Here is a 16,188-nt window from a genome sequence, read left to right as displayed (position 1 = left end):
TTTAGTAGAGACGGGGTTTCACCATGTTGGTCAGGCTGGTCTTGAACTCCCGATTTCATGATCGCTCGTCTCGGCCTCCCAAAGTGCTGAGATTACACGTGTGAGCCACTGCGCCCAGCCCCAAGTCCGTTTTTTTAAAGTGACACCAATAGAAAGAAGTCTAAAGACTTGCATAGGGGGCCCATGATGAGACTCAGGTGGAGCAATCATGAGCCTTCCCGATTCCCAGCTGAGGCTTTTTCGTGTCATGTAAATCCTGCCCCCACTCCCCACACCCCAGTGGAAGCTGTTAGGCTGTACCTGGTTGCTGACTGGCTTGTATTTGAGTCCCGGCTTGTTCAGGATGAGCTCCAGCTGCCTGCGGTTAAAATTGGACACTCCCAGAGATTTCACCAAGCCAGCATCTTTGCAAGCTTCCATAGCCTGTAGAGTAAATGTCAAGAGGTCAATAAACAAGCCTCACAAGAAGCAAGAATGAATGTTTATAAGGGTGACTGTGAATTCTTTAAAAAGGAAAGTTCCTGGGTATGTTAATAAGCATCCTGCGAAAAAAAATAAAAGAAGAATGGTGGGAAAAGGCAGGAATTCTATGATCGAGTTTGGAAAATATGTGTATGCCATATTTTCCCCTTGTATTTTCTCAAGGTATTTAGCACACTTCAGTGATCCCAGGTAGGGTGCGATGGCTCACACCTGTAATCCCAGCACTTTGGGAGGCTGAGGCAGGAGGATCACTCGAGGTCAGGAGTTCAAGACCAGCCTGGTCAACAGAGTGAGACTTTATCTCTAATAAAAATCAAGAATTAAGTAGGCATGGTGGTGCATGCCTGTAGTCCCAGTTACTTAGGAGGCTGAAGTGGAAGGATCCACTTGAGCTGGGGAAATTGAGGCTGCAGTGAGTTATAACTGTCACTGCACTCCAACCTGAGCAACAGAGTGATACCCTGTCTCAATTAAAAACATTTTTAAAAAATGATCCTACTTCTTGAAATTTTTGGATACTTTCTTTATGGCATAATACCTGGGCCCTTTTTTTTTTTTTTTTTTTTTTGAGACGGAGTTTCGCTTTTGTTGCCCAGGCTAGAGTGCAATGGCGCAATCTCGGCTCACTGCAACCTCCACTTCCTGGGTTCAAGCCTCCTGAGTAGCTGGGATTACAGGCATGCACCACCATGCCCGGCTAATTTTGTATTTTTAGTAGAGATGGGGTTTCGCCGCGTTGGTCCGGCTGGTCTCGAACTCCTGACCTCAGGTGATCCACCCGCCTCAGTCTCCCAAAGTGCTGGGATTATAGGCGTAAGCCACTGCGCCTGGCTGGCAATTTTTATAAACATTCTGGTATATCTGAAATAGATATATTCTCCCATTTTTGGATGTAACACTCTCTGTCTCTCTCATACCTATATGTATACAAATATACATACATACATGTTATATATAAAATTAGGTCTAGCTCTTCTTGGCTTCTCAGTAACTGAAATTAATATGTCAAAATTAACAGAAAGAATATGTCAAAAACTGAAAGGAATATGTCAAAAATCTCTTACTATACTGGTGATAATATTAATGTTCTTCTGTATTTTATTTTATTTTTTTTGAAATAGTATCTTGCTCTGTCACCCAGGCTGGAGTGCTGTTGTGGGATCTTTGCTCACTGCAGCCTTGACTTCTGGGCTCAAGAGATCCTACCTTCTTAGCCCCTTGAGTAGCTGGACTACAAGCATGTGCAACCACACTGGTTAAATTTTGTTTTTAAAATATTTTTTGGAGATGAGGGGGTCTCACTAGATTGCCCAGGCTGATTTCAAACTCCTGGCCTCAAGCAATCCTCCTACCTTGGCCTCCCAAAGTGCTGGGATTTCGGGCATGAGCCAATGTCCTTCTGTATTCTGTCAATTTTTTGTTTTATATATTCTGAAGATACTTTATTTGGTACATATGTGCTTAAATTAGTATATCTTTTTGGTAAATTCAATCTTTCATCTTTATGTACAACTCTTTTTATCCCTAATAATGCTTTTAATTTTTAAGTCTGTGTTATATGATATTAATATAGTAATACTAACTTTTTCTGATATTTGACTGGTGTGTGTGTGTGTGTGTGTGTGTATGTTTTACTGTAAAGTTTTAACTTTCACAAGTCTTTTTGCTTAGGTGCCTCCTTTTAAATTGTCAATCTCTGTCTAGGTGAGTTTATTTTATCTACATTTATTGCAACCATACATATTTTTGAACTGTTTCTACCATCTTGATGTATTTCAATTTATCCCACTTATTCTGTTTCATCTTAACTCTTTATTACTTTTAAGAACTTTTCTAATAAAGACAATAACTTAGCATGTTTATGCAGAATTTATGTCTACCCTCAACATCTGTGATGCTAATAGTATATATATAAACTTTAATTGTAGCATCTTATGGGTTCATTTTCCTCTTGTTATTTGATCTTAAATATGTTCACAGATAATACATACTTTAAGTTTAATTTGATCACTTTTGCTTTATGCATTTTTTTGGAGCATCTGTTAGATTTTTATTCCTTTTACTTAGTACATCACTCAGACCTAATGATTTCCAGTGTGGGTCTTTATGTGGCAAAATTTCTGAGCATGTGTAGATGTGGAACTTTTTATCCTGCATCATTTTGCCTTATAGTTTGGTGGGTTATAACTGATGTATAATAAACTACACATTTTGAAGTGTACATTTTGAGGATTTTAATGTATGCATACACCAGTAAAATTATCATCACAATCAAGATCATGAACACCTCCAGTGTAATACTGATAAATATTTAACAACCAGCTATCCAGGAAGAAAAAAGCTCCCCAGTTTGTAGTATTTGTCAATGTCTGTGATGTGACTAGTCACACCAGGTTATTCAAGCTAACAATCCAACATCACTGAATGTAGAGTTAGGAAGAGGTTTGCACAACAGGTTCTTGCAAGCTGGTATGGGCCACTTTTAGTACAAGATTACCCTCCCCCATTGAACTGCCTTGGCATTTCTGTTGAAAATCAGATTCTCATGCCTCAGCCTTCCAAGTAGCTTGGATTATAGATGGGCACCACCACGTCCAGCTAATTTTTGTGTTTGTAGTAGAGACAGGATTTTGCCATGTTGCCCAGGCCATGTTGACCATATATGTATGTGAGTCTATTTTAACATTAGGTTTTATTGACCTATATGTTCCTCTTTATGCTAATATGGCACTGTCATGATTACAGTAGTTGTATAATAATTCTTGAAATTAGTATAAGCCCTCCAAACTTATTGCCTTTTGTTTGTGAGATGGAGTCTTGCTCTGTCACTGAGGCTGGATTGCAGTGGTATAGCTCACTGGAGCCTCAACCACCAGGTCAAGTGATCCTCCGACCTTAGCCTCCTGAGTAGCTGGGACCGCAAGCACATGCCACCCCCATGCCCGGCTAATTGTTTTATGTTTTTGTGGAGATGGGGTCTCACTGTTACCCATACTGGTCTTGAACTCGTAGGCTCAAGTGATCCTCCCTGCTCAGCCTCTCAAAGTGCTGGGATTACAGGTATGAGCCACTGTGCTTGGCTATTGCTCTTTTTCAAAAAGTTGTTGTGGTTATTATAGATTATTTGTACTTCCATATAAATTTTATTTTATTTATTTTTTTGAGACAGACTCTCACTCTGTCACCCAGGCTGGAGTGCAGTGGTGAGATCTCGGCTCACTGCAACCTCCGCCTCTCAGGTTGAAACGATTCTCATGCCTCAGCCTTCCAAGTAGCTGGGATTATAGATGGGCACCACCATGCCCAGCTAATTTTTGTGTTTTTAGTAGAGACAGGGTTTTGCCATGTTGCCCAGGCTGGTCTTGAACTCCTGGCCTCATGTGATCCACCTGCCTTCGCCTCCCAAAGTGCTGAGATATACAGGCATAAGCCACTGCTCCGGGCCCCATATAAATTTTAGAAGTAGGTTTTCTATTTCTATTGAGATTTTGACTGGGGTTACATTGAATCTACAGATGAATTTGGGGTGAATTAACATCTTAATATTCTGATCAAGGAACATGGTAAATCTCCATTGAATTTTGGATCATCTTTGATTTCTTTCAGTTATAAGTTGTTGTTTTTACTGTTTAGCTCTTGCACAGATTTTTAAAGATTTATCTCTAAATATTTAATGTTTAGTATTGTTTTTAAAAATAATTTCCAATCGTGTGTTGCTAATATATAAATTACATCTAGATAAAGATTTTAATTTTTTTAGGTCTTATGGATTATTTACATGTGTGCCTCCTGTTTGATCAGACAGCATACCTTACATAATTAAAATACTTTTATTTTAGAATTACTGAGATTTACGTTATGTCTCAAAATATGGCCTATGTTGCCGGGCGCAGTGGCTCACATCTGTAATCCCAGTACTTTGAAAGGCCAAGACGCATGGATCATGAGGTCAGGAGTTTGAGACCAGCCTGACCAACATGGTGAAACCCCGTCTCTACTAAAAATACAAAAATTAGCTGGGCATGGTAGCGTGAGCCTGTAATCCCAGTTACTCAGGAGGCTGAGGCAGAATTGTTTGAATCCAAGAGGCAGAGGTTGCAATGAGCCGAGATCACGCCATTACACTCCAGCGTGGGCGACATTGCGAAACTCGTCTAGAAAAAAAAAGAAAAAAAGAAAAATAACACTCTGTTATATTTTGGTGAAGTGTTCTATAAATGTCAACCAGGTTAAGAAGGTTGATAATGTTGAAATCTCCTATATCCTATAGCTCTTTCTGTATACTTTTCATTTTAGTATGATACCATTTTAATAGAATCTCTGACTATAAATGTGAATTATTCTCTTTCTCAGAAAGATATTCCTCATCTTTCCTCTTTTGTGCTCCATGATCCCTTTAAGATCTTTTTTTTTTTTTCTGTAATTACTACTCCCTACTTTTTTTTTTTTCTTTTTTGTAGAGATGGTGTCTCACTATGTTTCCCAGGCTGGTCTTGAACTCCTGGGCTCAAGTGATCCTCCAGCCTTGGCCTCCCAAAGCATTGGGATTACAGACATGAGCCACTATGCCCACTTTCTTGTTTCCTTTTGTTTTTTCTTCTTTCTTTTTTCTTAGACTCCAATTGTGTGGATATTGGAATTTCTAATTTTATTCTTTGAATTTCTTAGCTTTTCTTTCATATTTAAAAAAATTCTTGTCCTTTTCTTCTTCATATTGAGAGATTTCCTCATTCTGATATCTCACTTTGACGATTTTCTTCTATTATCCCAACCTATTGCACTCTTTTTATTTTTTAATTATTATTTTCGCTTGTTTTTTAAAATGTTGTTTGTTCATATTTCATATTGCTAATATCTTTTCTTATGCTCTCTAATATATTAATTGGTTAATTTAAAGGTTCCTGGTTCTCTGTTCTGTTTATGTTGGGATCAGTAATTGAGATGTATTGTCTTCTTGTGAAAAAAATGCCTTGTTACTTTGGGCTGTAAAATCATTTTTTCATGGAGATACTGGCTGTCCTGTTAGGTAGTCCCTTAGAAGAGAATGTTCAAAACGTCCAACTATCCAAACCTGATTCGCTCCCATGAGGTCAGGAGTGACTGTGTGTTCTTTCGGACGGAGCCCCAGGCACTGGGAAATAAATATTCCTCCTCACCCCTCTAAACAACTCCGCAGCTCAGACCTTCAGCTCTCGCCTCAGAGGCAAGTACATAGAAAGAGGTACTTACCAGAGTGTAATTTCCAAGCTTTTGGAGTTTAGAATTGTATCAGTGGGAAAAAAACTGCCAGAAGTCAGTGGGTAACTTATGTTTTTCTTCAACTTTTCACAAGTTCAGGATTTCAAGGCTGCTCTACTGTGATTCCTGAAAATACCTGACTGAGCCCTGAGTTTCCAACTGTGTGGAAATATTTGTTCCCAGGCTATGGCAGGGGTGAAGGAAGTGCAAAAGGACCAACCCTTCCTCTCCTGTACTATCTTCTTCCTGCTTGTTGGGTTGACTTCTACTCTAGGTCAGAGCTGCCACACCACCTCTAAGCAAACAAGTTCAAAATATCCCTCCCCGCCATGCATCCGTAAGGGTTTATATATTATTTTCCTATAGTTCTCTACTCTTGTGATCTTGGGAAAAGAGCCAGCAGCTTGCTCAGAAATAAAAAACACAATTGCTTTTCAGGTTTTTTTGTGAGACGGCATCTTGTCTGTCACCCAGGCTGGAGTGCAGTGGCATGATCTTGGCTCACTGCAACCTCTGCCTCCCAGGTTCAAGCAATTCTCCTGCCTCAGCCTCCTAAATAGCCGGGATTATAGGTGCCCATCACCACGCCTGGCTAATTTTTGCATTTTTATTAGACACAGAGTTTCACCATGTTGGCCAGGCTGGTTTCGAACTCCTGACCACAGATGATTCGCCCACCTTGGCCTTCCAAAGTGCTGGAATTACAAGCATGAGCCACTGCGACTGGCCTGTTTTTCAGTTTTTTATGTATCATTTTAAGTTTGTTTCTTTTAGGCATCATATTAACAACTTAAGATTTATTTTTTTTATTTTGTGAATTTATCTTATTCACATATTTTAATTACTTTTATATTAGAACATATTTTGTTTACATTGTTTTTCCTTCCACACCGCTCTCTTTTCTTTGGCATTCCAGCAAAACAAAAGTAAGAATTATTTAGTACTCAGCAGTGGAGATTTCATATACCTGTACTTACGGTTAGGAATGCCTGTTCTGACTGTTACTTTTCATTGGAAGAAAAGGGTGCATCTTTCTCCATAAATATGACAGGAATAATCAGATCACAGTGTTAAAAATATAGTCTTTTAAAATAAGAAGCACATTTGAACTTACCTCCCAAGTGGCACACAGATTTGACTTGTGATATAACCATTTGCCATTCTCATCTCTAGGGTATACTTCATCTCCTGGCTGGAAAAAAAAAAAAAAAAAAAGAATAAATGTAATTCATTTTATTTATACCTGGGAATTAAAATAATAGAATTTAGACTTCCCAGTTTTCATAATTGTGAGCAATAAATGTCTATTGTTTCTAAATCACCCAGTCTAAAGTATTTTGTCATAGTGGCCCAGCTGGATTAAGACACCTGCCCATGCCCCCTGGGATGCCAGTACCTGTCTTGTGTGCACTGTCCTTTCACTCTGTACAGCTGACACCTGCATCTGTTAGAGGACAGACCTCAGGCTACTGGGACTTGTGTATCTACTCAATTAGATGTGCCCAGGAATTTACACCCTGCTCCCCTCGCTGGGGCAGCCTTTGACCTAAAGTTGCAAGTATCAATATTTGTTTCTTTGCCCCGTGACTGTGTAATTCTGAGATGTGAACAACTTTGTGTCCAGAGCTTTCTGTGACATTTAGCCTACGTTGCTCTCTGTAGGACTCTGCTTTCTACCTCACATCTGCTTAACCTCTTATTTTTCAGCCACATTTCCCCACTCGCTTATCAGTTTTCCCTGGTTGTACTTCAAAATAAATCACTCTTGTATGCATTCTCTTCATCTCAGGGTCTGCTCCTGGGGAACTCAGCCTAAGGTGCTATATGCAATAGCGGAGAGCTGATGGTGCCTGGGACTGGGGCAACTGCAGTAGAGAGGAAAAGAAGGGAACAGATTAGCACATGAACAAGTAGTAGAGCCACCATGCCTTAATGTTGACTTGGAAATGAGGTAGGGTGGTGGAAATGAGGGATAGGGAGGAATCAAAGATGATTCCCAGACGCCTTGGGTGGGTGGTGGTAACCATTTCCTGAGGTTGGGGCTAGCAATCTGGAATATCATTTTGGATATTTTGACTTTGAAATGGTCATTAAACATTCAAGTGGATATTGAGGCAGGCAGTTGAACAGAGAAGTCAGCAGCTCAGAGAGAGGTCATGGCTACAGATAAAATTTGGGAGTCATTAGCATGTAAAATGGTATCAAATCCACAAGGTTGGATTAAGTCACCTATAGAGAGAGTGTAGCTAGTAAGACAAGAATATTGAGGGTAGAGGACTGGGCATAACAACATTTGGAAGCTGGCAGAGAAGAAGCTGCCAAAGACCATGGGAAGGTCATGAGATGTCATGAGCACCATGAGAAGAAAATGTTTACAGAAGGAGTTGGTAGTCAACTGTATTGAAAGAGATCAAATAATAGGAGGACAAAATGTCTATTGGGTTTGGCAGGATGAAAGTCTTTGTTGACTTTGGTAATCGGGATTTTCTTATTGGGAATCGCTGTGGTTTAAATGTGTCCTCCCGAATTCATGTGTTGGAAATTTAATCCCCAGTGCAACTGTGTTGGGAGGTGGGACCTAATGGGAGTTGTTCAGTCATGAATTAATGACATTGTAAAAAGGGCTCAGATGAGGAGGGGTGCCCTCTTGTGCTCTCTGCCCTGCCTCATTCCAGCATGTGATGACATAGCAAGAAGGCCCTAGTGAGGTGCTGGTCTTGGACTCTCCAGCCTCTAGAACTCTGAGCCAATACATTTCTGTTTATTATCTACTACCCAGTGTCAGGCATTCTTTTTTTCTTTTTCTTTTAAAGGAAATGTTTCTGAATCATAGCATTCTTTTTCTGTTGTTGTTTTTTGTTTGTTTTTGAGACAAGGTCTTACTCTGCTGCCCAGGCTGGAGTGCGGTGGCATGATTATGGCTCACTGCAGCCTTGATGTCCCCAGGCTCAGGTGATCTTCCCATCTCAACCTCCTGAGCAGCTGGGACTACAGGTGTGCACCACCAAGCCTAGCTAATTCTTTTGTATATTTTTTTTGTAGATTCGGGGTTTCACCATGTTGTCCAGGCTGGTCTCGAACTCCTAGGCTCAAGTGATCCAACCTGCCTCAGCCTCCCAAAGTGCTGGGAATACAGGTGTGAGCCACTGCACCTGGCCTCAGGCATGCTTTTATAGCAGCACAAAACAGACTGAGAAGGGAATCAAGGAATTGACAAAATAATTATGCTCTTAAATTTGTCCCTAATTTGGCCAGGCACAGTGGCTTACACCTGTAATCCCAGCACTTTGGGAGGCTGAGACAGGTTGATCAACTGAGGTCAGGAGTTCAAGACCAGCCTGGCCAACACGGCAAAACCCTGTCTCTACTAAAAATACAAAAATTAGCTGGGCTTGGTGGTGGGTGCCTGGAATCCCAGCTACTCAGCAGGCTGAGGCAAGAGAATCGCTTGAACCCAGGAGGCAGAGGTGGCAGTAAGCCGAGATCATGCCACTGCACTCTAGTCTGGGCAACAAGAGCAAGACTCCATCTCAAAAAAAATTTTTTTTTCTTTAATTTTTTCTTCTAGCACGTCACCTTTGTGAAACTCAACTTTCCTTTAGTGAAAACATTTTCCCCATTGTCTGCTTTAGGGAAAGACAATGTCTTCTCAACTTCCCCCCGTCTCCCTGAGAGCAGGGAACAGTCCCTTTTCTCCTTGATGCCACATTATTACTCATGTTAATTGTCCATTCTGTCTCTGATTTCTAATCACTTTGACTTTCTCAACACTTATAACCCCCATTTCTGCTCCATATTTCTTGCCTTGTGTTTCGTAATTTTACTTACCTTCTGAATGGCCTTATGCCTCCATCATGAATTCTGTTACATGATTTTTACTTTCCCAGATTCTAGTCAAGTGGTTATCAAACCTGAACCCACGTTAGATATCTTTAGGTGTTTCCCTTGACCTTCCATTGTGCCTATTTTACTCATCGTTTCATCCTGATAAGCCTCTTTGTCTGTTTCCTTCATTCCTCTTCCTCACAGTCAGGTATTATTAGAAGAATAACCCAACCCTCTAAAAATCTATGCTATTGACTCTCATTCTTGTTCATTTATCTTTTAAACATGTCATAATTTTAAACATTTTGTTGGCTAAAATTCTGTCTGCTTGACACTTAAAAAATAATAAAGTGCTAAAAATATTTTAGCAGGAAAGGTTTTCTGTTTTAAAAAGCTTAAGATTCAAAAAAGCATGTGAAGTCAAATATGGTGGCTCATGCCTGTAATCCCAGCACTTTAGGAGGCTGAGGTGGGAGGATGGCTTGAGGCCAGGAGTTCCAGAAAGAAAAATTGAAAAATTAGGTGAGTGTGGTGACATACACCTATCATCTCAGCTACTTGGGAGGCTGAGGCAGGAGGATTGCTTGAGCCTAGGAGCTCAAGGCTACAGTGAGCAACACACCACTGCAGTCCAGCCTGGGTGACAGAGCAAGACCTTATATCTCTCTCTCTTTCTCTCTTTCTCTCTTTCTCTTTCTTTCTTTCTTTCTTTCTTTCTTTCTTTCTTTCTTTCTTTCTTTCTTTCTTTCTTTCTCTTTCCTTCCTTCCTTCCTTCCTTCTTTCTTTCTTTCTTTCTTTCTCTTTCTTTCTTTCTTTCCTTCTCTTTCTTTTTCTTTCTTTCTTTCTTTCTCTTTCTCTTTCTTTCTTTTTCTTCCTTTCTCTTTCTCTCTCTCTCTCTTTCTTTCTTTTCTCCCTCCCTCCCTCCCTTCCTTCCTTCCTTCCTTCCTTCCTTCCTTCCTTCCTTCCTTCCTTCCTTCCTTCCGTCCGTCCGTCCAAAACAGGGTCTTGCTCTGTCACCCAGGCTGGAGTGTAGTGGTGCGATCTCGGCTCACTGCACCCTCCACCTCCCCAGCTCAAGCGATCCTCCCACCTTAGTCTCCCAAGTAGCTGAGACCACAGGCACGTGCCACCAAGCTTGGCTGATTTTTGTATTTTTTGTAGAGATGGGGTTTTGCCGTGTTGCCCAGGTTTGTCTCAAACTCCTGGACTCAAGTGATCTGTCAGCCTTAGCCTCCCAAAGTACTGGGACTACAGGTGTGAGCCACCATGCTCAGCTGACCCTACCTTAAGCAAACAAACAAATAAACACCAAAAAACATGTCCTATTTTAGCTTCAAATATCAATTTCCCAATTATAGGTTCAGTTGGGAGGTAATGTCACTATATTGTGTCATTTCTCACTGTTAAAATTTTACCTCTGTGCCCTTGAACCCATCAAAAGTAAGAATAAAAATTATCTATTGTCTCCAAAAAGATTTAAATGTCATTAGTTAGTCACAGAGAAGTAAATTTTATTTTCTCACTTTTAGATAGAGTCATGTGCTGCATAATGACATTTTGGTCAATGACGGACTGCATGTATGTTGGTGGCCCATAAGATTATAATAGAATTTAAAACTCCTATCACCTAGTGACATCACGTTTGTGGTGTTGCTGGAGTAAACAAACCAACTGTGCTGCCAGGTATATAAAAGTAGAGCACACATCATCATGTACAGTATATCATACTTGATAATGATAATAAACAATTTCTGTTTTTACTATGGGTACAACTTATATATTTGTTCTACTACACTTTATGATAATTTTAGCATGTTCTCCTTCTCCTTTTAAAAAATGTTAACTGTAAAAATGCCCCAGGCAGGTCTTTCAGGAGGGATTCCAGAAGAAGATACTGTTGTCACAGGAGGTGGCAGCTCCATGTGTGTTACTGCTCTGGAAGAACCTCCAGTGGGACAAGATGTGGAGGTGAAAGACAGTGATATTGATGATGCTGACTCTGTGTAGGCCTAGACTAATGTGTGTGCTTGTGTCTTAGTTTTTAACAAAAAAGTTAAAAAAAATTTTTAATAGACAAGAGCTTATACAATAAGAATACAAAGAAAGAATATTTTTATACAGCTGTACAACATGTTTGTGTTTTATTCATGTTATTAAAAAAGTAATTAATCGCAGCACTTTGGGAGGCTGAGGTGGGTGGATCACGAGGTCAGGAGATCGAGACCATCCTGGCCAACATGGTGAAACCCCGTCTCTACTAAAAATACAAAAATTAGCCTGGCATGATGGCGCTTGCTTGTAGTCCCAGCTACTCCGGGGGCTGAGGCAGGAGAATCACTTGAACCCGGGAGGCGGAGGTTGCAGTGAGCCGAGATCGCGCCACTGCACTCCAGCCTGGCAACGGAGCGAGACTCCGTCTCAAAAAAAAAAAGTAATCAGTATTAGTGTTATTATTAAGTATTATTACAAAGAATCAAAAAGTTGAAAAAATTAGAACATTTATAAGGTAAAAACAGTTACAATAAGCTACTGTTAATTTATTGTTGAAGAAAAACTATTATTTGATTAATTGTGTACCCTAAGTGTGTGGTGTTTATATAAAGTCTCCAGTCATGTACAGTAATGACCTAGGCCTTCACATTTACTCACTACTCACTCACTCACCCAATTTTTATCCTGCAAGCTCCATTCCTGGTAAGTGCCAGGTATAGGTGTATCTTATCTTTTATGCCATATTTTTACTGTACCTTTTCTATGTTATATTTATATACACAAATATTTGCCATTGTTTTAACATTGTCTACAGTATTCAGAATCAGAATAGTAACATGCCGTGCAGGTTTGTAACCTAGGAGCAATCAGCTGGGCTATCTAGCCTAAGTCTGCCATAGGCTATACCATCTAGGCACAACGTGTTTGCGCTTTATTCATGTTATTACAAAAGTAATGCCATCTACCATGGTAAGTAAAACTTTACCACCTAGGTTTGTATAAGTACACTCTATGTGATGTTTGCAGAACAACAAAGTTGCCTCATGACACATTTCTCAGAATGTATCCCATCGCTAAGCAACACATACATGTACACTGGGTCTTTCCAAATTTTTAAGACTTAGGTTAGAAATCTGACATTTGAACAAGAATCAACATGAACAAAGTGAGGATGAGGGCTGAGATTATGACTGTGTGAGTGGGAAGAAGGGTGTGCGTCTCAAGGCTGGGCTACAGTCAGGGGACTACATGTTGGTTTGATGCAGAGAGCTTAAACTATAGTTGTAAAAACATGGTATAATAGAAATTGCATTGAATTAAAAAATCAAGAAACTTGGAAACCAAGCCTGAGTCTGCTAACATAATCTTCTTGGGTATTTGTCAGGCTAGGTCAGTACTCTCTGATCTATGGTAACAAAACACCACAATATTCAGTGGTGCTAAGTAATAAGCTAGCTTCATGCACATAGCTATTGGCTGATGGTTGCCAGGGTGCAGAGACCTGACTTAGGCATCTGAACTCACCTTAAAGGCCATGGGTACTTCAATGATGTAAAGATCCACGTAGTCTAGCTGGAGGACCCTGAGTGTCCTCTCCAGGGTTGGGCGGACCATCTCTGGGACGTGATTTGTAGCCCATAGCTGAAAGAATCAAAGAGGGATCATTAACTAATGTTCACACGATTTTTACAATAATGCAGCCCCTTTTTCTTTGTAAAGCACTCGTACACATTTTTTTTTTTTTGAGATAGGGGTCTCACTATGTTGCCCAGGCCGATCTTTATCTCCTGGGCTCAAGCCATCTGCCCACTTCAGCCTCCCAAAGTGCCAGGATTATAGGTGTCAACCACCGTGCCTGGCCCCTTGTACACATTTTATTCACACATTTCATTTCACAAAAACATGTTTGTGATGCAGTGTCATCTGAGTATAGGATGAGCTGATTAGACTCTTGACACTCAGAGCCTAGCTTGAGAGCTTGTTTGGAGGTTCTAGCAGGGGAGTGCAGCTACTCACATACCCTTGACCTAGAAACCCTCCTCCTTCATCAGGGAAAGCCGTCCTCTTCCGCTAAGAGTGCAGCTTCAAGAGGTACAATTGCCCAGACAGCCAGACCGGCTGAATTAGCCCTGGTGACCAATGGGGTGACAGATGTTGCAGCCAGATCGCCCTCACATCTCCAGACATAATTTTATGCAATTCTACTACAAGAGACTTACAGATCCTCCTGACCGCAGAGTACCTAATTTGATGGCAGTCTTTCCCATTTCCGGGCGAATTTCCTAACTGATCCTTAGTGCTTGCATTTTTCCTCATTGTATAACTAGGGTTACGCAATGTTCTAGATGTCCTGACCTAGCCTGATACTTTATTGTCATGCCACTCTGATAAAATGAGCAAGGAATATGGTTATGTGTGTGGCTTCACCGGGTCCTTCGCATTGTGACAGGTGGTGTGAAAGCCTGGTGAAAGTTTAGATTAGTGCACAGATTTACATTTGCTTTCACTGATCTTTTGTTCTTGTTGGGCCCTAGTTAGACCCCAGAGCAATTAAGTTACTCTTTCACTAAGGCATTATTACATAATGAAGGATCAAGGTTTGGTTGATCCTACTGGAGCATGTGTACCCTTAGGTGTCTGAGACATACGGTGCCAAGGTTGCTCATACCCGCAGGACAAATTAGTACATCTTTTGGATTATCAGTTTTGCTCACAGAGTTTTTGGGGGCATATAAGTTTAGAATCATACTTTTCTTTTTTGTTTCTTTTGTTTTTTTGAGACGGCGTCTTGCTGTGTCACTGAGGCTGGAGCGCAGTGGCTTGATCTTGGCTCACTGCAACCTCTGCCTCCCGGGTTCAAGCGATTCTCCTGCCTCAGCCTCCCAAGTAGCTGGGATTACAGGCACCTGCCACCACACCTGGCTAATTTTTGTATTTTTAGTAGATGGGGTTTCCCCATGTTGGCCAGTCTGGTCTCAAACTTCTGACCTCAAGTGATGCTTCCTCCTCTGCCTTCCAAAGTGCTGGGATTATAGGCATGAGCCACTGCACCTGGCCTGAATCATACTTTTTTTGGTCACCAGAAAGGGCAAGCAAAATTGGTAAAATCTAATTTTTTTCCTCTGTTGGACAATGATTTTTTTTCTCGCCTTAAAAACACAGAGAAAATGTAACATGAAGAGAGTAGTGGAAAAATGTGTCACGTGTGTTTTGATGGCTACTCTGGGTCCCTTTGGTGTTACTATTGTAATCCCTTCTAAGTGGAAATTCTGTTTGATATTTTAATTTACTTTCTTTTTTCATTCCTGGGCGTAGGCTGATGATATTTTAATTTACTTTTATTCAACAAACATACATAGTATTAGCTTTGTACCAGGTTCGGTGTGACTGCTTTGTAAATGTGAACTCAAAACAACTTTATGAAATAGTTGACATTATTATCCCCATTTTACAGAGAAAAAAAAACTCAGGTCCAGAAATGCTAGGCAACTCAGCCAATAGTGACAGATCTGGGCCTCTGACCTGGGCAATCTTGTACCAGTCTGGGCACTCAATCACCCCCACATTGCCTCTCAGGTGCTGCTGAACTGCAGCGAAGACAATCCTGATGAGGCAATTACATGAACTCAGCTGCACATGCTATTTCTGTTTACTTAAGTAAACACCAATATTTCGCCCACGTATGCTTTATTACATACAGCCTATATTGACATTGTATATGTACGAATATTGCTTTCCATTCACAACTGTACTTTTTGGACAATTTAAAGGATTAAAGTTAAAGGACAATTTAAAGCATGTTTTGACCACCTTTTCCTTGTATGCTAACTTTAGCCCCATCATAGTGAGAAATGACTCTTACAATATGAGTCATTAAGCGAAAGGCTTGTATAATGTGTCTGCCCAGGAAGCCCATATAGCTGGCTTTTGGATTGGTGACCTTATGAGCTTGTTTTTGTTTTAAATTTACATTTGTTTGCTTTTATTAAACAAAATCTAGGCCGGGCGCGGTGGCTCATGCCTGTAATCCCAGCACTTTGGGAGGCCGAGGCAGGCGGATCACGAGGTCAGGAGATCGAGACCATCCTGGAGAACACGGTGAAACCCCGTCACTACTAAAAATACAAAAAAATTAGCCGGGCGCGGTGGCGGGCACCTGTAGTCCCAGCTACTCGGGAGGCTGAGGCAGGAGAATGGCGTGAACCCGGGAGGCGGAGCTTGCAGTGAGCCGAGATCACACCACCGCACTCCAGCCTGGGCGGCAGAGCGAGACTCCGTCTCAAAAAAAAAAAAAAAAAAAATCTAAATGCCATTTCTGAGTTAATTACATTTGCTCAAATTCTTTTTTTTTTTTTTTTTTTTTTTTTTGAGATAGGGTCTTGCTCTGTCACTCAGGTTGGAGTGCAGTGATATGAACATGACTCATTGCGGCCTTGACCTCCCTGGCTCAAGCCATCCTCCTGCCTCAACCTCCCAAAAAGCTGGGACTACAGGTGCAAGCTACCATGCCTGGCTAATTTTTGTATTTTTTTTTTTTTGTTGAGACAGGGTTTTGCCATATTACCCAGGTTGGTCTTGAACTCCTGAGCTCAAGCAAAACACCTGCCTCAGCCTCCCAAAGTGAGGATTAGAGGTGTGAGACACTGCACC

The 16,188-nt window shown here is 40.9% G+C and overlaps 1 protein-coding gene across 2 annotated transcripts in view; it reads right to left on the bottom strand.

Moving 5' to 3' along the window:
• The window catches only part of AKR1D1 (aldo-keto reductase family 1 member D1), a 41,395-nt gene that overhangs the window by 12,236 nt on the left and 12,971 nt on the right, over positions 1 to 16,188 (bottom strand). Inside the window, exons 3-5 of one of the 2 annotated variants that reach the window (XM_005550881.3) lie at positions 13,063 to 13,179; positions 6,836 to 6,913; positions 301 to 423 (exon numbers count right to left, since the gene is read on the bottom strand). In XM_005550881.3, coding sequence (XP_005550938.3) covers positions 301 to 423; positions 6,836 to 6,913; positions 13,063 to 13,179 — 318 coding nt within the window. Of the gene's footprint in view, positions 1 to 300; positions 424 to 6,835; positions 6,914 to 7,117; positions 7,190 to 13,062; positions 13,180 to 16,188 lie in introns of those variants that run through there. The other variant, XM_074036066.1, reaches the window with a different exon arrangement.

This window comes from Macaca fascicularis, chromosome 3 (genome assembly GCF_037993035.2).
Source record: "Macaca fascicularis isolate 582-1 chromosome 3, T2T-MFA8v1.1".
Taxonomy (NCBI): domain Eukaryota; kingdom Metazoa; phylum Chordata; class Mammalia; order Primates; family Cercopithecidae; genus Macaca; species Macaca fascicularis.
The sequence above is the reverse complement of the archived record's forward strand: the minus strand, read 5'-3'. Positions and strand labels throughout refer to the sequence as shown.